Source organism: Musa acuminata, chromosome BXJ3-8 (assembly GCF_036884655.1).
Source record: "Musa acuminata AAA Group cultivar baxijiao chromosome BXJ3-8, Cavendish_Baxijiao_AAA, whole genome shotgun sequence".
In the NCBI taxonomy this organism is placed as follows: domain Eukaryota; kingdom Viridiplantae; phylum Streptophyta; class Magnoliopsida; order Zingiberales; family Musaceae; genus Musa; species Musa acuminata.
Genome location: NC_088356.1, coordinates 3,690,001 through 3,708,998, shown reverse-complemented (window position 1 = coordinate 3,708,998; position 18,998 = coordinate 3,690,001). Strand labels below are relative to the sequence as shown.

Here is an 18,998-nt window from a genome sequence, read left to right as displayed (position 1 = left end):
TACGACGACAAAGAGACGGAGGACATAGAATGAGAGGATGAGTCCTATGGGCTCCTCTCGGCCCCTCACGCCCGATTTGCTAGTCGCACTAACAGAGGAGTATTTTGTCGGTCGACACTGAGGTTAAGGCTAGTGGTGTCCTTGTGAGTGTGATGCCATAAGCGATCGCTCTTGAAAGAGCGAAGGCATTAAAGTTATATTGTGGCTCTTAAGGGAAAAGCGCACTGATAGAATCCTTCACCTTTCTCCGTGCCCTGATTGATCCAGTAACAGTGTTAGACGCGAGTCAAAGTATGACAGGGGAGAAGTTCCAAATGCAATATGACTAGTGATTTTCTCTTTGGGCCTAGGGGATTAGCTCTCCATTGTGGCCTTCTCTCTATGACAGATATCAAGGCAAGGCTATCAAGGCAAGGCTAAGAGACCTCTCTCTACGACAGATATCAAGGCAAGGCTAGCGTGTCGCTCACCAGATCGTGGTTAAGGCTCGTTTTGAAGAAAATTGATTAGATAATTGGTCCACGTTTTTAAATCTATATATTATTTTTTTAAAAATAAAAGAATTATTTTATACACGAGTAAACTATACTAGTTTAAGACTAAAATTACAAGGACTATAATGAACCTTAATCTTTTATTATGAGTCAGCATGTCATATAAGTAAACTCTAACGTCTATTAACTTAGACTTGATGGAAGGGACTTATATACTATATTTTTAAAAATGTAAGGATTATTTTATACACGAGTAAACTGTAAAGACTTAAAAGATTAATACCTAAAATTACAAGGGCTAAAATGTACCTTAACCTTTTATTATAAGTCAGCATATCACATAAGTAGACTCTAATATCTATTAACTCAGATTTGATGATACTTTAAAAAGATATGCATCGTACTTAGAAAAAAAAAAGTGAAAAATAAGATTGTCACCACTTATATATTCAAACCATATGTGATCTTTTCATGATCAAGATGAAGGTATGAACTTTAACTTGAACAATCGACGAGGGTGAAATGCCATTCAAACTCAAGACTAACTCTTATCTTCAAAATGCATCAAGGCATTTGATCGATTGGAGTTCTAATTCAATACGAAACTAAATAACTTATCATCTAAGATGAAGCTGGGTCAAATCAACATCTAAGATCCAATCCGTCAACGATAAAAGGCAAAGAGAAATAGTAGAGATGTAGAGACAAAGTAGAAAGAAGCAACCACAATTGAAGAAAATAAAGTGATACCATACTAATTTTTTTCATAAAAATATAACTTAAAAATACATTTAACCTTACTTAGCATAGGAAAACAAAATTTAATTATATCACAGTAATATTTACTAAAAGTTATCTTTAATTTCGCTTGTTAGTGATAAATCAACTCATTGATTGGATTAGGTTTGTGTCGCTTATATTATATTAATGAAGGAGAGAAAAATGAGCTCGAGGCATATTAAAGTATTAAAAAATCATAAAAATAAAATTATACGTGGCGCGTAGTGATCGGCGCACCATCGTCCAAGATAACTTAAGTCGCGAGTCCGGTCGCGACACCAATCATCGCTGTCTCCGTTGGCGGGCCCGATGGAGGTTCCGGATCACGAGTACTGTGTGATTCGTGGACAATTGAAGATCAACCCAAAGAAGGAACTCTCCGCCGTCGCCATGGTTTCCCGTCAAGTCAACACGCGACGCCGACTTCTTCTTCCTCTCCCTCGTTTCCTCCACCCCCGACTGGTACTCACTGCCTCCTCAAAATAATTATATCCTCCTCCACTTGGGTTTGTAGATTCGCATCCTTTCCGCCAGCTCGCATTCAGGGAAGGCTTCGCCTTTGCTTTACTCTTTGACCTTCCCTCTCTCCTCCTCCTCCGATCTGAAGCGGGGATGCGAGGGCTCCGATCGCGGAAATGGGGGGGAGGAAAGGGATGAGGGCGGAGAATCCGAGAGCTGTCTGGGATTACTGCCGCTGCTGCCTCTTCATGGCCCCGCGGATCCGGTGGAGGTGGGCGCCCTTGGGGTTCCTTGCCCGTTCCCCCTCTGCCGTCTCCTTCCTCCTCGGCTCCCTCGCCGCCTCCGGGCTCGTCGCCGTCACATTCTTCTGGCTCGTCATCTCCTCCTCCCGCCGCTCCGATCCGACCCTGGTCGGTTGCCGGCCGGACAGCGAAGGTTCTTGGTCCGTTGGCGTGTACTACGGGAAGAGCCCCTTTTCGCTTTCCCCTATCGAATTGGTAGGTTTGGTTATGCTCTCTTTATCTCAATGGGGAAGTCTTCACGCTTATGATCGTCTTTCATTTCTATGAGAAAGCAGCTTGGTAGCAGCAACGCCAACAATTCAGCATGGCCTATCGCGAATCCTGTGTTAACCTGTGCATCACCGTCGAGAGCAGGGCATCCGAGCAATTTCGTTGCGGATCCGTTCCTTTATGTTCAGGTCCGTTGCTCCATTCTCTACTTTGTGGAGAAAACATAAGTGAAAATCTTGTACCGGTTGTCATGTTGGATCACATATCTATTAGAAAGAACCTTTTTTCTTGCACATACAACTATAGTACTCTTTACTTCAAGATTACAGGATCGAAAGAGCTATTTTTTTGGATTTTATATTTAGTATATATTTTTTGAGGTAGAAAGAAGATGACTTGATTCAATTTTGATACCTACAGGTTTATTGACTAATAATTTACAACAACAATAATAACAAAACCGTAACGCCCATTCTCCTAATTTGCTTTTTTACTTCTCCCATCCCTATCGTGATACGAAGTCTGGTGATACTTTAAGCTATAAAGATAATCTTGGACACAGAATTATTATGTTATATTTGGTATGCTTAAAAAGAGACAACGCTTGCTAGGGATGCTGGGTCTGCCAATGTGTAGGAAGATGTTGTGAACTGATCTAACCTGATTTGGCTTCCATGATGTGTCAAGATCTTGACTTGACTTCCAAGTGCATGGATTTGTTTTGAAATTCCTCCAAATAAAACAATGCTCTGGTTAAATCTCTTCAATCGGAAAATAAATCGGATAAGAGTTTTATTTTTGTTATTATGTTAATATATTGTGGACCATTGAGAGGTAACTTAAAATGGTGAAATTCCTATAACCAACTACTAATCCATCTTGAACTTGGGCTGCTTTGGCCTGGTCTGTCGAGTAAATCACTTCAAGCCTGTTAGGCTGTTGATTCTTGGATGGCTTATTGTAGTATCATATGAAAACTCTTTGATAATCATGTTCAGTACATAATTGAGCACCCATCAGGTGACGTTACTGGCACTGGACACTGATATCTTATTGTATAGATGGTGATATGGTTCTCTGTGTATGTTTATTCTTACATTTGGTAGGTTCTGTTTATGTTCTAACTGCTCTCTTCCGCTTATTGGTTGTTCAGAATAGAACAGAACACATTCTTATACCATTCTGTAAATAGCAAAGCACCAAGAAGATTCTGTGCCTCTTTATGTTTTCTTAATGTTCGATAAGCTCAAACTTCTGCAGGTTCCTTTTATGTTTTGTGTCTCTATAGTGTTTATAAGGGACTTTGGGTTTGCATCCTATTATTTAGTCTACTTATTTCATCGAGTCATTTGTTAGTCATTGTATTGTGATTTTCTAGCTCTGGAGAATTGTTTTCTACCTGATCTTTGCTTGCCTGACTTAGTGCACACTATGCTTATACGTTCCATATGTGCTACATAATTTTCTATGTTACATCATTGCAGTTTTATCTGATGCAGTCCATTTTGTTCAGGATTCTGTTATGTACTTGTTCTTTGAGTCGAAAAGTACCACTACAATGAAAGGTGACATTGGTGTTGCAAGAAGTTTTGATCAAGGTGGCACATGGGAATTTCTGGGCATTGCTTTAGAGGAAGATTGGCATTTGTCTTATCCATTTGTTTTCAGCTACCAGAACCAAGTAATCCAAAGCTGACATGTGTAGTTTTCTGCATTATATACATATAATGATTACTACAGCACGGTTCGGGATCAAATCAAATATCACAGAGGTCCTTAGTCTAATGCTTCTATGAAGGAATCTTCGATATAATTCTAATAATTCTTTTAACATGATATTTCAAGGTTTGCCCTATATGGAAACACATTAGCCTAAAAGCATACGAATAGAGAATAATGAAGCATCATGTCTAACAAGTGTGACTGAAGCACAGTTATCAGTTCTATGAAGCTAACCTAGGCACACCTACCTCAAGTCTATGATCACATGGTTAGGAAACAAATATGATACTTTTTTTAATCAATTGTTGTATATGAATCGAATACGGTTAGGAAACAAAGTTGTTGTTTCACCTGTAGTTTGTTATGAACCTAGGGAATGTCAATGCATGGTACAGATGAGGTCATTTTGGGCCATTTGGTCTGCATCATAATACTTGGATTATTGAATTGTAAGATCCTAACAACGAGTCAGATAATAGTTGCACGCAAGAATGTTCTACTCATTTCTCATTATTTATGTTTCCTAAACCTAACTTCCAACTTGAAATGTTTTCCCCAGATTTATATGATGCCTGAGGGGAACAAGAAGGGAGAGCTTCGACTCTACCGAGCAGTAAACTTCCCACTAAAATGGACTTTGGAGAAGGTTCTCATAAGGAAACCCCTTGTAGATGCCTCATTAATCCAGTACGAGGGACACTATTGGCTGTTTGCTTCAGATTTTACTCGGTTTGGTATTGAGAAGAATGCAGAACTTGAAATATGGTACAGTAGCTCACCGCTTGGGCCCTGGAAACAACATCCAAAAAATCCTATATATAGAGCTGACAAAAGCTTGGGAGCTCGAAATGGGGGAAGACCCTTTATATATGAAGGCTCTTTGTATCGCTTGGGCCAGGACTGTGGTGGGACATATGGACGAAGAATCCAAATTTACAAAATTGAAAAACTAAACAGAGAAGAGTTCAAGGAGGTTCCTGTCAAGCTGGGTATTGAAGAACCAAAGAAAGGTCGAAATGCCTGGAATGGCATCAGATACCACCATTTGGATGCCCAGCAACTCCCTTCAGGTAACTGGGTTGCAGTTATGGATGGAGATCGTGTTCCTTCTGGTGATTCCACAACTCGTTTTCTCCTAGGTTGCACGTTTACCCTGCTGCTCCTTTTACTGATCATGTCCATAGGCTTCTTTGTTGGTGCAGTAAACTGTTGTGTGACATTTAGTAGGAGAAATGAATCATCTTGGCTTAGAACTCGTCCACATATTAACTTGAGGGCTCGGAGATATCTTGCAGGCATGAATAGATACGGTTCTTCTATCAGAGCAAGAGTAAATCCTAAAACATGCTCTGGAAAGGTAGTTCTCAGCTTCCTTGTTCTTGTGGGCATAGCTTCTGCATGCACATCTGTGCATTTTCTATTAGGAGGCAATGGTGCAGAAGAGGCTTACTTGTTTGGAGGTCAATACTCTCAATTTACGATGGTTACAATGACTTATGAAGCCCGTATTTGGAACTTAAAGCTATATGTCAAACACTACTCTCGATGTGAATCTGTAAGAGAAATAGTTGTTGTTTGGAACAAAGGAAAACCTCCTAGTGAGGAGGAGTTTGATTCTGTTGTGCCTGTCAGGATACGCGTGGAAGAGCTCAATTCTCTCAACAACAGGTTCAAGGTGGACCCTCTGATTAAAACCAGAGCAGTTCTTGAACTAGATGATGATATAATGATGACGTGTGACGACATCGAGAAAGGGTTCAGGGTCTGGAGGGAGAATCCTGACAGGCTAGTAGGTTTCTATCCACGGCTGGTAGATGGCAGTCCTTTGCAGTATAGAAATGAGAGGTATGCTCGGGGGAAAAACGGCTACAATGTAATACTGACCGGTGCGGCCTTTATGGACAGTGAATATGCTTTTAAGAGATACGGGAGCCAGGAAGCAACAGAAGGAAGAGCCTTGGTCAACCAGTTCTTCAATTGCGAGGACTTGCTGATGAATTTTCTGTATTCAAATGCGAGTTCAGAGAGAACTGTGGAGTATGTTCATCCTGCTTGGGCTATCGATACATCCAAGCTGTCGACTGCTGCAATTAGTCGTAACACGCAGGTGCACTATGACATCCGTACCAACTGCTTGTCCAAGTTCTCAGCCTTGTACGGTGCTCTTCCCTCGAAGTGGGAATTTGCTAGTAGAGCGGATGGTTGGGATAGATAGACGGGCAAGCATATCCTTAAGTCTATCATGTTTATATGGCAGCCAATGACGGTTTCGCCAAGACCCCATGAATTAAACATGGGGCCGTGAGCTGCGTTTTTTATAGCATTATCTTGTTTTCTAGACCGCGATCATGTACCATTATTTAAAGATGAGCAACTGATTACTTGACCAGGGTTGGCTCTGCAGAGACTCCCAAACCAGAGTCTTGTTGCAACATGCAACAAGACCATGAGAAAGCAGTCTGCAAAGATTCACTGGTGTTGCTCTTGTTACTAGAGCTGTTTGTATCTTGGATTGGCTGTAGAACACTTGTAACTTTGTTGTTGTCATCTCCTTTCCTGTAACATTATCAGCTGCATTCACGGAGGTTAATTTTTTATTGGTTTGAAACAATATATTTGTTCTTGATGATCTGTGGTCACTTATGCCTTTGCATTTTTTTTTTCTGAAAGCGCAATGAAGAGATGAAATCATACTTTTCCCACACATTTGTTGCATGGGTGACAGTAAATGCTTATTTACTTATTCTTTTTTGTGATAAGATTTATTTATTCTTCATGGAATATGCATTTTAATATTTTTGTGATGGGATTTGTTTATTCTTCTTAGAATATGCATGCCGCATAATTCCACAAAATTAAGGGGAAAAGGTCGCTGTCGCCTAAGTGTTTGAGGAAATGTTTGTGCACTACGCGCAAAGCCTCGGCCCGACCTGCGTTTGGACCGCTCTTCTTCCACCGGTCTCTGTCTCGACCCATAACATTTCCATTTCCACACGCGACGAGAGCCACATCAGGGGGCAAACGTGAGTCGTCTATACCCATTGCTTCGTTAAGACTCTCTCTCCTGGTGCCTTCTTCCTCCTCCGTGGCCAGCGCGGTGGGCAGTAGGAGGGAGGAAAGAGACAATTGAGGCGGGGATTGGAGAAGCCAGAGCACGGAGGGAGGAAAGGAGGCCGAGGCCGGGATTGGAGAAGCCGACGAAGAAGAAGAACGGCTTCTCTTTCGGCTCCTCATCCTCTCTGCCTTAAGATGGCCAACGCTTACCTCCGCCTCTCGCTTGTCGCTTCTCCTCCTCCTCCTCCTCCGCCTCTTCACCCGCCCGTTCTGGACTCACCTCGATCAAGGGTGTCGCACCAGCGTCGCCACGGTGCGGCTTCGGTGGCCCTCACCTTCCCTCCCAGGCGATTGGATCACTTGAAGGTAGAGGCCACCTTTTCCTGGATCTTTCTTTCCTCCCCACAATGATTTCGAACTTCTTGTTCTTGTTCATGTTTTGAATCTTTTTTAATGAATTGGTCACATATCACTTTGTGGTGAAAATAATAGAAAACAGATTCCCTTTCTTGAGAGGGATTCGAGTTTCAAAGAGCCACGAAACTTTAGACTAATTTTGGTGAATTTGTTATATGAATTCTAGTACGATCAAATTCCATGGTTGATTTCTTGATTTGCGAGATGTAGCTACGATCTCATCTTTTTTATGTTTCAGTACATTAGCGTGCATACCTTCTTGGTGTTGTGGTGCGAGCTTGCAAGGTAGTAGCCCTATTTTTGTGCCTTTGTGGCAGTAAAAGTTCGTATTTGTTGAGACTTCATACTAATAGTGAAGAAAGGCAACCATTGAAAGACCAACATAACTATGCCATGCCAAGTTCACTAAGGAGTTTCAAATTTAGAATACGTATCATGTTGAAACTTCTCAAGGCATTACTTTCTGTTGAGGAAGGCGAGTCATGCTTGACGTGGTTTTGTGTGACGATCATAAAATATGTCTCATGCGAGTCAAGCAGAGAAACCATCACACAAGAAGAAAATAATTGCTGGAGTGTAAACGCCAAGAAGAATATACTGATTTATAATATTCGGAAGATTCAGTTGATTCTGAGGAGAATATCAGTGGCTGCCCATCCATTATATGAATTTTTAGGAAAAATATGCATCTTGATGTTATTTAGCTGCAACAACACACAACCTCTTAAATTTTCTCAGATGTTCTCATGCTAGTGGTAACTTACTTTCATTCTTTCTATTGATTTTTCCGTATCGCATGTGTGAGAAGCATATAGGTGCTTGTCATCTTGTCAAATCAGGCACATCTCTGTTATGTGTTCGATGGTCATATTTTAATTTCTGCCACTCTCTCATTCTAGAAGTTACCTTTCTAGCGAATAGATATACCACTTTTATATAAACAATCAAGAATAATACTTGTACGGCACTTCACACTGGAAGTTATTCACTGGACACTGATTTCAGGTACATGCAGTTGTCACTGACGATGAGAGGCCAAAGTGGTGGGAAAAAAATGCAGGGCCAAATATGATCGATGTTCATTCAACAGAAGAGTTTATACATGCACTAAAAGAAGCTGGTGATAAACTCGTAATTGTTGAGTTCTATGGCACATGGTGTGCTTCTTGTCGAGCCTTGTATCCCAAGGTAACTTCATGTTATCTTTTGGCTCTTCCTTTTAGTTTCTTGTGCCATTTTACGAGTACTACTTTAATTTCTTTATGTGGATTTATGATTCTGCTGCTTTGGTTAAATTGTTCATGATTAAAAGTTCAATTATTGTGGTTTAGTTGCTTTGCAAAGTCAAACATAATACTCTTAGTCTTCTTTGGTTAAGTGTTGATTTTATGTTGCATATCCTTTGTTTTACCTTCAAAGCATAATCCTCTTTTATTCGTTGTTCTCGGTGATCAAGGCTTTTGTATTTGTTCACAGAGTATATCCTTCATTGTTTTTTACTATCTTATGCATAATATGGGAAATTGCACTTTATGATGTCCAATGTGTAGAGAAGAACAAGAATAAATCAATAGAGTTATTGTCGCAACCCAATGGGATAAGTGACCCATAGTTTGTTGAGTTTGAATCACTGCCTTAAAATACTTACCTAAGTTAATGGTAGTAAGGTCATCTAGACTTAAGTTCATCCGAGTCTTCTCTAATCTTCAAACTATATCCTTCGTTGTTTTTTGCTGTGTTATGCATAATATGGGAAATTGCACTTTATTATGGCCAATGCGTATGCAAGAACAAGAATAAATCAAGAGAGTTATTGTCATGACCCAATGAGATAAGTGAAGCATAATTTGTTGACATTGAATCACTGCCTCAAAATAGTTAAACCTAAGTTAATGGTAATAAGGTCATCTAGCCTTAAGTTCATCCAAGTCTTCTCTAATTTTTTATATGGAATTAAATCAGGGTGAAGACCTGATGTCCCAACAAAGACCAACATAGCATAAAATCAAACTCTAACATGGTGCACATGACACTCAACTCATCGATGGCTTCATATTGTAACATTGCCTCTGGTACTATTTGTCATTGTTCTAACTCATGGACAAACCCATTAACTTTATTGGGCTCGAACCATCAGTTAATACTGGAGCCCAAGTTATTGATATCAGACCCATAGAGCCCATATAATTCTATCCAAGTCTCCTACTTGTGACATGAGACTGAAGTGGGATATTACAGTTATAGGAATCAGTCAGAGGAATGCTCAAAATGAAAAGCTTTAGAGCAACCCTCTGCTCGAACTATGCACTTATTTGTATTTAGTTAATGGCTCTTTTGTTCAGGATGCATCAACTATTGTGGAATTTTCCAATTCTGAATGTGCTATGAGAAAAATTGCATGAACTTATATCTAGCCAGGATTTTGGAACAAATCAACTCGCATGATACTTTATATACTGATTTCTAGACCAGTTAACATCATGGGTTAGAATTGGTTCCCTCATATTTTATAGGTTGTATTAGCAAGTTATCTTGGTACTATGAGATCGTAGATTTGTAATTCCATAAATCGGATAATATCACTGGTGTAGCACCTCTAGTAACTTGTTTATTATCCTTCTTTTCTTGTCAAACAACAGTGATATGCTTTTTCTCCCTGATATCTGGTAGACGATAGGGATGGAATAAGTAGCTAGACTCAAATAGCTAACATTAATTTGAAAATTTGTTAATCATTTTTCTTTGAAGGCTGCTTAAGTTCAACAAGGTAAACACTGACACTGATTTCAATCTCTCTTGAAAACTAGACGTCAGAGCTCGAAGAACTTTCCAACTATACTATGTAAGGTGAAAAAATAGGATTTCCTACTCAAAGATGGCAATAAAATTTATTTCTATTATCTAGTCTATAAGGCTTAAAACATCATCTACAATTACTTGGTGTATTATGCAATAACCACATGGCATAGTGGACAACTATATATGACTGGATTAAAAGGTTGTCGGTTTGTCTCCTATCGTGACCCTGAAATAGTTGGGCCTTTCAACATCTTCTTGTTGTCATTATCATTATCATCATTAGGCATTGCATATCTGAGTTATGCTCTACATGAAGAGCTTGCTGGATTACCAAAGCACTCAACATATATTGCAAGCATATTTCCTGTATTTTGTGTGCCTGTCATACATCTATTATACTGTCCTCATCATTTTCCATTATTTTCACATAGATATGACCTTGATCTTTGATTGTTGTTTCAAGCTTTATTGAGTTTACTGAAATGAGTATTGTTTTTGACAACATGTAAGCCTTATAAATGTGTCAATGCCAGAAACATGTATGCATTTTGAACTATCAACTACAAATGCAGACTTACCTTTAATTTCCTTGACAAGTTTATGAACATTCAGTAACATCTATTATTTTGAATTTTAAGCACTTGCATTGGATATCTTGAATATGGAGATTGTCTGATCTTTTTATTTATTTAATTCCACTATACTCAGAATTGTTTTAAAAATAACTTATCGTGTTCCTTTTCTTGATTGAGTTTCTGAGTAGATTAATTCATTTTCTCCTTCTTTCAAATACACTACAGCTTTGCAAAACAGTACAAGAAAATCCAGACATAGTATTCATCAAGGTGAATTTTGATGAGAACAAGCCAATGTGCAAAAGGCTGAACGTTAGAGTGCTTCCTTATTTCCATTTCTATCGAGGTGCTGATGGACTGTTGGAATCTTTTTCATGTTCCTTGGCAAAGGTGAGCAAGTCGTATTATAATATATGTACTTTTGGGGTTGTTGAACTTTGGAAAAATTAAATTATGTTTTTCAACTTCTATTTGTACCAATTATCTCCCTAAACTTTAGTTAACATTTCAAGCAAGTCCTATCATCAACATCCATCCGCAAGACAGAAAGTTAATGTGGTTGTACAATGGGCTTTGAGTTGCTTACTTAGCATAAACGTCGATGACAAAAGTTATGAGAGGAGTTCAATATAATTCAAGAACATACATCTAGGGCATGTCAGACATCAATTTCCTTGATGTTCCGATTGGTATATATATACGTCAAACAACATTTGTCGTCGACATCTATTCTAGGTCAGCAAATTTAGTTGTGGCTAGAGAAACTAACAACAAAGCTTGACTGTAACTTAAGGTTTATAATGTTAATTGGCACAAATTCAAGTTCTAAATTTGTGGTGTTACTCATTTCTTTGTTAATGACTTCATTTAACTCCTTTGCCATCTCCTTGACCTGGCGACAGAAGAGACTTCTTGTTATCTTTAATCACCAGTAGCACAGAAGATGGCAAATTGTGTGGTTTGAATTTGAATGACAATATCTTGGATTTATAGTGGTTTTTTGCTGAATGAGAAACATATGCCAATGATAACGAAGCCATTTTCTGTGGTCTCACATGCTTCATGGAAGGAAGATGGGCACTGATCATCTTCTTTTATCTTTTCAGTTTCAGAAGATAAAGGATGCCATTGCAATACACAACACCAATCGATGCAGCATCGGGCCACCTATTGGTGTGGGGGAGGTCGACCTCTTTGAAAGCTCGCCACCTCAACAACAGCCTGCAGAAGCTGGTTCAAGATAACTACATCTCATTAATCACCCAAATCCTCTAAAGCATGTGTCACCGCCTGATCCTGGTGTACTACAGTGGTTTGTTTGTTGATGGTCTCATTCTTTTCCAGCTTGGAAGGTAAAGCAATAACAATCTTTATTAGTCTAGACTCTAGACTTTTCAGTGTACTATATGCTTTAGCTAATTGTAATCCTTTGTTGCTTTATCATCTAGTTGACTTGTATCAAGTCATGGACCTCCCAGAAAGAGATTTATCAGTGTTCTTCATTTGGTTGGAGTAACACTTGTACTGCATGTGCCCTAGCAATGCATTTGCCATCAGAAACTCATCTCAAAAGTGTTGTATTAGATGCTGTATATGGTCAACTAAGGATGATATAATGGATGCTGTACATGTTAAATTAGATGCTATCATGGAATTAAGGATGCTGTTCATCCTTTTAGGATTCTAGTGCTGGTGCTTGGAGGGGCCATTATGCTTCTCCTGCGAGGGCTAATAATTGACAGACATGGTCTTGTTCTTCTATATACACTTGGATTCTATCTCACTATCACTGTTCTTCTTGACATTACTCTTTTTCTCTGTTACGATTGTTACTACAGTTTGTTTTTTGGCCGATCCACATGTAAGCCGACAAGAAAAATCACAGCGTGCTGGATTCGGATCCTCTTTCATGTCTGTAACCTGATCCGTGTTTCCTAATCGGATGCTTCTCTGGGTCCAACGTCAACGCATCAATCGGACCACGATCGTGGGCTCCGCTCGAAATGGGTTCGGCTCGAATCGGATCCTCAAAGATGGATCATGATCCGGATTCCTTGTACACGCGGATATTATCCGCTGTTTTTAGCCAAGTGTGTTTGCTCCCTCCTCTCTCTCATGGCGATTGCCTTCGCTGCCTTCAACCCTCGGCTTTCCCTCTCTCCCTTTCCATCTCCCTCACCTCTCCTATCGTCCGCCTCCTCTTCCGTTCCTGTTCTTCGAATCCAAAGATCGGTTCTTTCCCGTTCCTGTCTCCGTGGCTCAAGTGCTTGCCTCTCCTCTCAAGCTCTCCGGACAGGCGGTGAGGAATTACCCGACGAAGACTCAGTCGAATTCGAGAAGAAGGATACGGACATCCATAATAAGAAAAAGAATACGAAGAAGAAAAAGCTCAGGCCAAGTTTCTGCGACCAGACTCTCGAACGATGGTCCGTAAAGATCTCCTCCTGCAGGTCCTCTTTCCCCTGGCAGAACCAAAAGATTCAGCCATCTCAGGGCTTGTCTGCACCGGGTACACCTGTCTATCGATCCATAGGTAACTATGGGGCTGCCGATTTGGATTCTCGGGATCAAATTAAGAACTTTGATGAAGAGCGACGGAGAACAAGTTTGGATTTAATTGTTGAGAAGTTAGGTGGAAGTGTGGTTGATAAATGTTCAGATTCAGGAGTTTCAGACGGTTCTTGGGAGCGTTCTGTTGATGAAATTCCTCCGAACCATGGCAGGAGCATTCCTTTTAGGAAGCGGTCGATATCAGCTCCATGGGATCATGGAGCTGAACATGGACAAAAACATATTCATTCTGGTTTTGTAAATGAGACTTTGATGAAGAATTTTGAGTTTGGTGAAGAGGATGAGAGGCACAAGGGGACCTCTGTGGATGCGACGAGGAGAGGCTGCTTGGACCAAAATAAGACTAGCTTGAATTTCGGTGATAATTCCGGTGTCTCTGTCAAGGGAGGATTCCATGTCCTTTCCACTGACAAGACCTCTCAAACGAGTTCAGTGGGAGGTGCTTCATTCAGAGACTATGGAGTTGATCTTTTGGAAGCTGATACAGACCCCAAAGTTGCATTTCAGTTGCCTATAAGAGACTATGATTTGAATGAAAATGGAGGAAAGAGTAGGGTCAGTGTGATAGTTGATAAACTAAAGGATTCTATGGGTTCAAGTGCCCCCAAAATTAATGTGTGTGCTTCTTTCGATAAGTCTGCTTCTAAACATGGGTCTAATCCAGGCAATAATGTCGTTAAGTTGGTGAGTCCAGTGTTATTACCATGGGAGAGAGAGACTGATTCTAAGGAGGGAGAGCAGTTGCACAGAAGTAACACTGAACTGGCAGAGAGGACCATTCCAGAGCCAGAGCTACGAAGGCTCAGAGATGCTGCATTAAGGATGAAAGAAAGGATGACTGTGGGGCCAGCAGGGGTGACTGAGGCAGTTGTGAAAAGCATTCATGAGAAGTGGAAGGAGGCCGAGGTGGTCAAGTTAAGGTTTGAAGGCACACCTAGTTTGAACATGAAGAGAACACATGAGATTTTAGAGGTTAGTTTTTCTTACTAAAGTTACATTGATTGTTGTCATGTAATTGTTCTTCCCCTCGAATAAAACTATCTTTAAGCATTCTAAGAATCTGCATTTGCAGTCTTTAAATGCATGTTCATTTGTCAAAAGGATAGCTCATTGATGCTAAAGAAGTCTGTGATAGCATTAATTCTGGGAAAAGTGAAGATAATAGTATCACAATTTGCTTAACTGATATCCATTTCACACTAATATCACTTGGACCAAGTTGTTTGTCTTGTAAGAGAGTGTAGAGGTTTTGATCAAAATGTCATAATTCAGAATGCTGTTGAAGTTTGAGCAAGCTGATCGAAGAATAAAGAAGTATATAACCTAACAAGACGAAGACAGTTCAAGCAAAAAGAATGGAAAAAGATTATTGATCTGTTGCTTTGCATTACAAAGCTTAAAAATGTGAGAAACTAGATGCAACTAATTCCTCTTCTGTGTGTGTATCTGTTGCTTATGGACCATTTCAACTTTGTGAATTATGTATTGTTATTCCTAATGTGGGTATCCTTATGGATCTTTTATGGTTGTAGATGTTCTTTCAAAGTCTCATATTTGACAGCTGCTATAAGATCCTCCATGTGTCTCGTGTGTTATCCTCAAGCAGTCTATCTTATATCTATATTTATAACTTATAGGAAGAACTTGTCTAATCAATCTTTCGTTCCATATATGCATTGTGTTAATCTAGTTCATCCATAAGTAATCTTTTATTTTGCATCTGCAACAGTAGTTTCTTTATATGCATGCATTGTGTTTCTCGAAACTAAAGATTCCATCTAGAATTTGATCAACCAATAGAAACATAGTAGCATGCACTCTTCTGGGAAATTAGTTAGGTATTTGCATCTTTTTCTGCCTGCCTGAACTAATGAAAGATAATTTTCTGCAATAGATTGAGGTCTTGAGGTTTCAAATCACTGTAATTCATCATTTTATCATGATCGATTTTTAATGTTTTTAAATTTTCATTTGGGTGGGTGGCCATTCTTGAATATTGAAGTTTACAGTCTCTGCATCCTATCATTCCATGCTTTAAATAAGATACTATTTTGGGTGGCTTATGTTTTGTCTTTTAATAGAAACCATCTCATGCAGCAGTGGTGGTTTTGAATTTCCCTTCTGTATTAGCCATCAGCTCGAACCATTTGCCTTTATAAACAGAAACATCAGTGCATCTTTCCTCGCAATTCTTAGGATATATGGTGTTTTTCTCTTCCAATGGATTTACAATTTTTCAGTATATAATTAATCATTTGATAAGAGATTGGCATTGGTATTTAGCCATTTTTAACTCATGGTATCTGAAGTCTTTAGCAAAGTTGTCTTCATGTTGATGCTCTACTCATGGACTTGTTTGAGTGCATTTACTTCTTCTAATTACAGACCTTGACCGCATGCAGTCTCTTTAATGACTTCTAGTCTCTTTACTTGGACCTTGGTGGCATCTGAGCTTTTCTTAATAAGTCCTTGTCTCTCATTTTGTTTGTCGAGTTCTGAAGAAAAAATGATTGTTTTTAAATTTAGTGCAGAATTGATTCTAAGACTATTCTTGCTTGTTGTTCCAAGTGGCCTGGCTTTAGTTTCTGTTGCTTTTGTTATCTCTTTATTAAATTAATACTTTTCATCTCTAAGGCTTTTTATTTAAGAGCTAACATAAATTACTTTACCAGAATAAAACGGGAGGTCTGGTGATTTGGAGGTCTGGAAGGTCAGTTGTGCTATATAGGGGAATGACATATGAACTGCCATGCATCCAGACCTACTCAAAACTTGCTAATACTGACTCTAACTGTATCCCTTCAATCAAGGATTACTTCGTTCATATTACTGGGAACCCATCAGAAGAGTCATTTAACATTTCAAGAAGATCTGCAGCTGATTCTTCTACCTGCGGAAATCCATCTGAACAATTTCCAGATACTTCTGATATTGACAATATATTAGATCAGTTGGGACCACGATATCAAGATTGGTCTGGTCGTAACCCACTTCCAGTTGATGCTGACTTGCTTCCTGGTGTAATTCCTGGTTATGCACGACCATTTAGACTTCTTCCTTACAAGACCCGAAGTACTCTTAGAGACAGAGAAATGACAGCTCTGCGAAGACTTGCTAGAACAATGCCTCCTCATTTTGCTCTAGGTATGTCATGATTATCAAATTCATGAAAAATCTACTCCGTCTTTTACATAATACACATTTTCTTGTAAGATGCCATCATTATTTGTCCATTCTGTAGGAAGAAATAGGCAACACCAAGGCTTAGCTGCTGCTATTGTGAAGTTATGGGAGAAAAGTTCTATCGCAAAGATAGCCATTAAACGTGGTATACCAAATACATCTAATGAGAGAATGGCTGAAGAAATCAAGGTGGATAATATTACATGATTTACATTGGGTAGGAATTAGACATATGATAGTGTTTTCTTTTATTTGAATATGTTCTTGAATAAATTTCTTAGTTAATTACTCAATTTCATTGGCATAAAGGCTATGTTATATACACATACTTTCTGTATTACAGTACCTTATAGTCTGATTTTTGCATTGTATTTTTTTGCTATTGCTTCTGGAGAGGATTATTTCTTCGTTCTTTGGTGGTTCAGGTTATAACTTGCAAGTTTGGCCCTAAAATCATGAATTTGCAATAGCTACATATTATCTGTAAACCTCTTGTAAACTTGAAGCCTTTCGAGATCAAGCATTTAAATGTTTGCACAAAGATGTCTGGATTCCTTGGTTAGTCTTTCCATCCGATGCTTTGTTTCCTGAGCACAAGTTCCCATAAGAATAAGGGAGCATCTTTAAGATTAGAGATTATCCTTTTTGTTATACTGTGCTTAAGATTTTTTTGCTCCTACACTTTTTTTTTGGTGGCATGGCAAGTTGCTGGTCCAGCAGTAATGATGAGCAAATTTATAAATTTCATGGTATTTCTAATTTATTTAAGTTTACAAACTATACCTTTTAGTGCTGATCCACTAGCTGTTAATATTGTTTTTGGAGGTCAGTTTCTTGCAGCAGTTGAAGTGCTTAGAGAATTTTGACATTGATGTTTATTCTCTTGAAGCAGAAAATTTCTCCATTTTTCAGCCTCTCATTGGTTATGTTTCAAGTATCCTGGCAACTATTTTTCCATTTTGCAGCTTCTCAACAGTTATTTCAATTTTTTTGGACTTCTGCCTGTGGCGGTCCAAATTTTGCTGTCCTTGGTTGGCCTTTAGTTTTAGATGACATTCTGTAGCTACCTTTCTGATATATAATCTATGGCAAGTTGCACGTGTATCAAATGCATCCGTAGTTACCTTGTGTATAATGTCATTCATGGCAAGTTCTGTGTATTTACCCTAAGAGACAGGATTCCACTTTTCTGTCTCATTGTCAATTGCAAAATTACTATTCCTTTAAGTGCCTCATTGTCCTTGGTTGTCCTTTAGTTTTAGATGACATTCTGTAGTTACCCTTCTGATATATAATCTATGGCAAGCTGCACATGTATCAAATGCATCTGTAGTTACCTAGTGTATAATGTCATTCATGGTAAGCTCTGTGTATTTACCCTAACATACAAGATTCCACTTTTCTGCCTCATTGTCAATTGCAAAATTACTATTACTATAAGTTCCTCTATATGGCAATTGTATGTGTCTGGATACAAACTTCTTACCATTAAGTATGATATTTTGATGCCAAAGAATGGAAGCTTTAACCAAATTGAAATAACAATATTGTATTGTCAAATTCCTGAAATATTCCAGGAGAATATATCTTTCATCTGCAATATTAAAATAAGTGCTTAAGGAAGACTAATTTGTTTAAGGTTAATTACGATACTTCTAGAATTTTTAACAAATAACTTATTTATTATTATTCACACCCCCCCAAAAGTTACTCCTGGCTCTGAATTACATGGCAGAGTAATGATTTGGATCCCTTTGTAATTGAACATTTGAATGCATGTTCTCATAGTTTATACTTGGTGGTTTGCTAATGATAACAAGGTGCTAAAAATTATCAGTTCAGATTTAAAAAAAAAAAGAGTTGACTTACAATAAAAAGCTTTACTAAGAAATGCTCTCTTTCCATCTAAGAGAATTGTGTTTTCATCTGTAATAGTAACTCAAATTATAAGGTTTGATGTCCTTTAAAATGTTTCAGCAGATTTGGTTTGCTAAACATGATATATTAGTGTATATATGAGTGCAAAGAAAATGACATGAAGTTATACTACTTAAAAAGATGAATAAACCTCAGCAGAATTATCCTGAATAATTAATGTACAATTGATCTGCATGGTCACTTAGGATGTAACAGACATTTGGTTGGTACATCAAACTAATCTAATGTACATATGTTGCCCTTCTCTCTGCATGTGCATGTCATATTTTTTTTGTTTTTTGGGTTAAAAATTGTCTGTTTATTGGTGTCACTATAACTGCAATATAGTTCTAACTTCACAAATCTATCTGCAGAAATTGACAGGGGGAGTGCTTGTTTCTAGGAACAAGGAGTATATCGTCTTCTATAGAGGTAATGATTTTGTGACATCTTCAGTTATGGAGGTGCTGTCGGAGAAACAGAAACTAGCGACTATTCACCAGGATGAGGAAGAA

The 18,998-nt window shown here is 38.7% G+C and overlaps 3 protein-coding genes across 6 annotated transcripts in view; all 3 read left to right on the top strand.

The window, feature by feature from the left end:
• The first annotated feature begins 1,624 nt into the window (after positions 1-1,624).
• Positions 1,625-6,578, top strand: LOC103993765 (glucosamine inositolphosphorylceramide transferase 1). The gene is made up of 4 exons (XM_009413948.3): positions 1,625-2,230; positions 2,311-2,433; positions 3,759-3,926; positions 4,527-6,578. Exons 1-4 carry the CDS (start codon positions 1,910-1,912, stop codon positions 6,180-6,182), a joined length of 2,268 nt encoding a protein of 755 aa, XP_009412223.2. The 5' UTR covers positions 1,625-1,909; the 3' UTR covers positions 6,183-6,578.
• A 410-nt stretch (positions 6,579-6,988) lies between these two features.
• LOC103993766 (thioredoxin-like 2, chloroplastic) lies at positions 6,989-12,614 on the top strand. 2 transcript variants are annotated; one of them, XR_672393.3, is made up of 5 exons: positions 6,989-7,387; positions 8,444-8,626; positions 11,038-11,202; positions 11,919-12,164; positions 12,261-12,614. XR_672393.3 is itself a non-coding variant. In XM_009413949.3 (4 exons), exons 1-4 carry the CDS (start codon positions 7,217-7,219, stop codon positions 12,054-12,056), a joined length of 657 nt encoding a protein of 218 aa, XP_009412224.2. In that variant the 5' UTR covers positions 6,989-7,216; the 3' UTR covers positions 12,057-12,614. The 2 variants fall into 2 exon arrangements, 1 of the variants encoding a protein (XP_009412224.2); XM_009413949.3 differs by having other exon boundaries at positions 11,919-12,614.
• A 46-nt stretch (positions 12,615-12,660) lies between these two features.
• Positions 12,661-18,998, top strand: part of LOC135645318 (CRM-domain containing factor CFM3, chloroplastic/mitochondrial-like) — an 8,354-nt gene continuing 2,016 nt past the window's right edge. For 2 of the 3 annotated variants that reach the window (XR_010498734.1, XM_065163587.1), the window contains exons 1-4: positions 12,662-14,355; positions 16,056-16,527; positions 16,625-16,755; positions 18,858-18,998. The exon at positions 18,858-18,998 is cut by the window's right edge and continues 210 nt beyond it. Coding sequence is in view for 1 of the 3 variants with exons in the window: in XM_065163587.1 (XP_065019659.1) it covers positions 12,853-14,355; positions 16,056-16,527; positions 16,625-16,755; positions 18,858-18,998 (2,247 nt within the window). In the remaining 2 variants the exon portion in view is untranslated. Of the gene's footprint in view, positions 14,356-16,055; positions 16,528-16,624; positions 16,756-18,857 lie in introns of all 3 variants that reach the window. The other variant, XR_010498735.1, reaches the window with a different exon arrangement.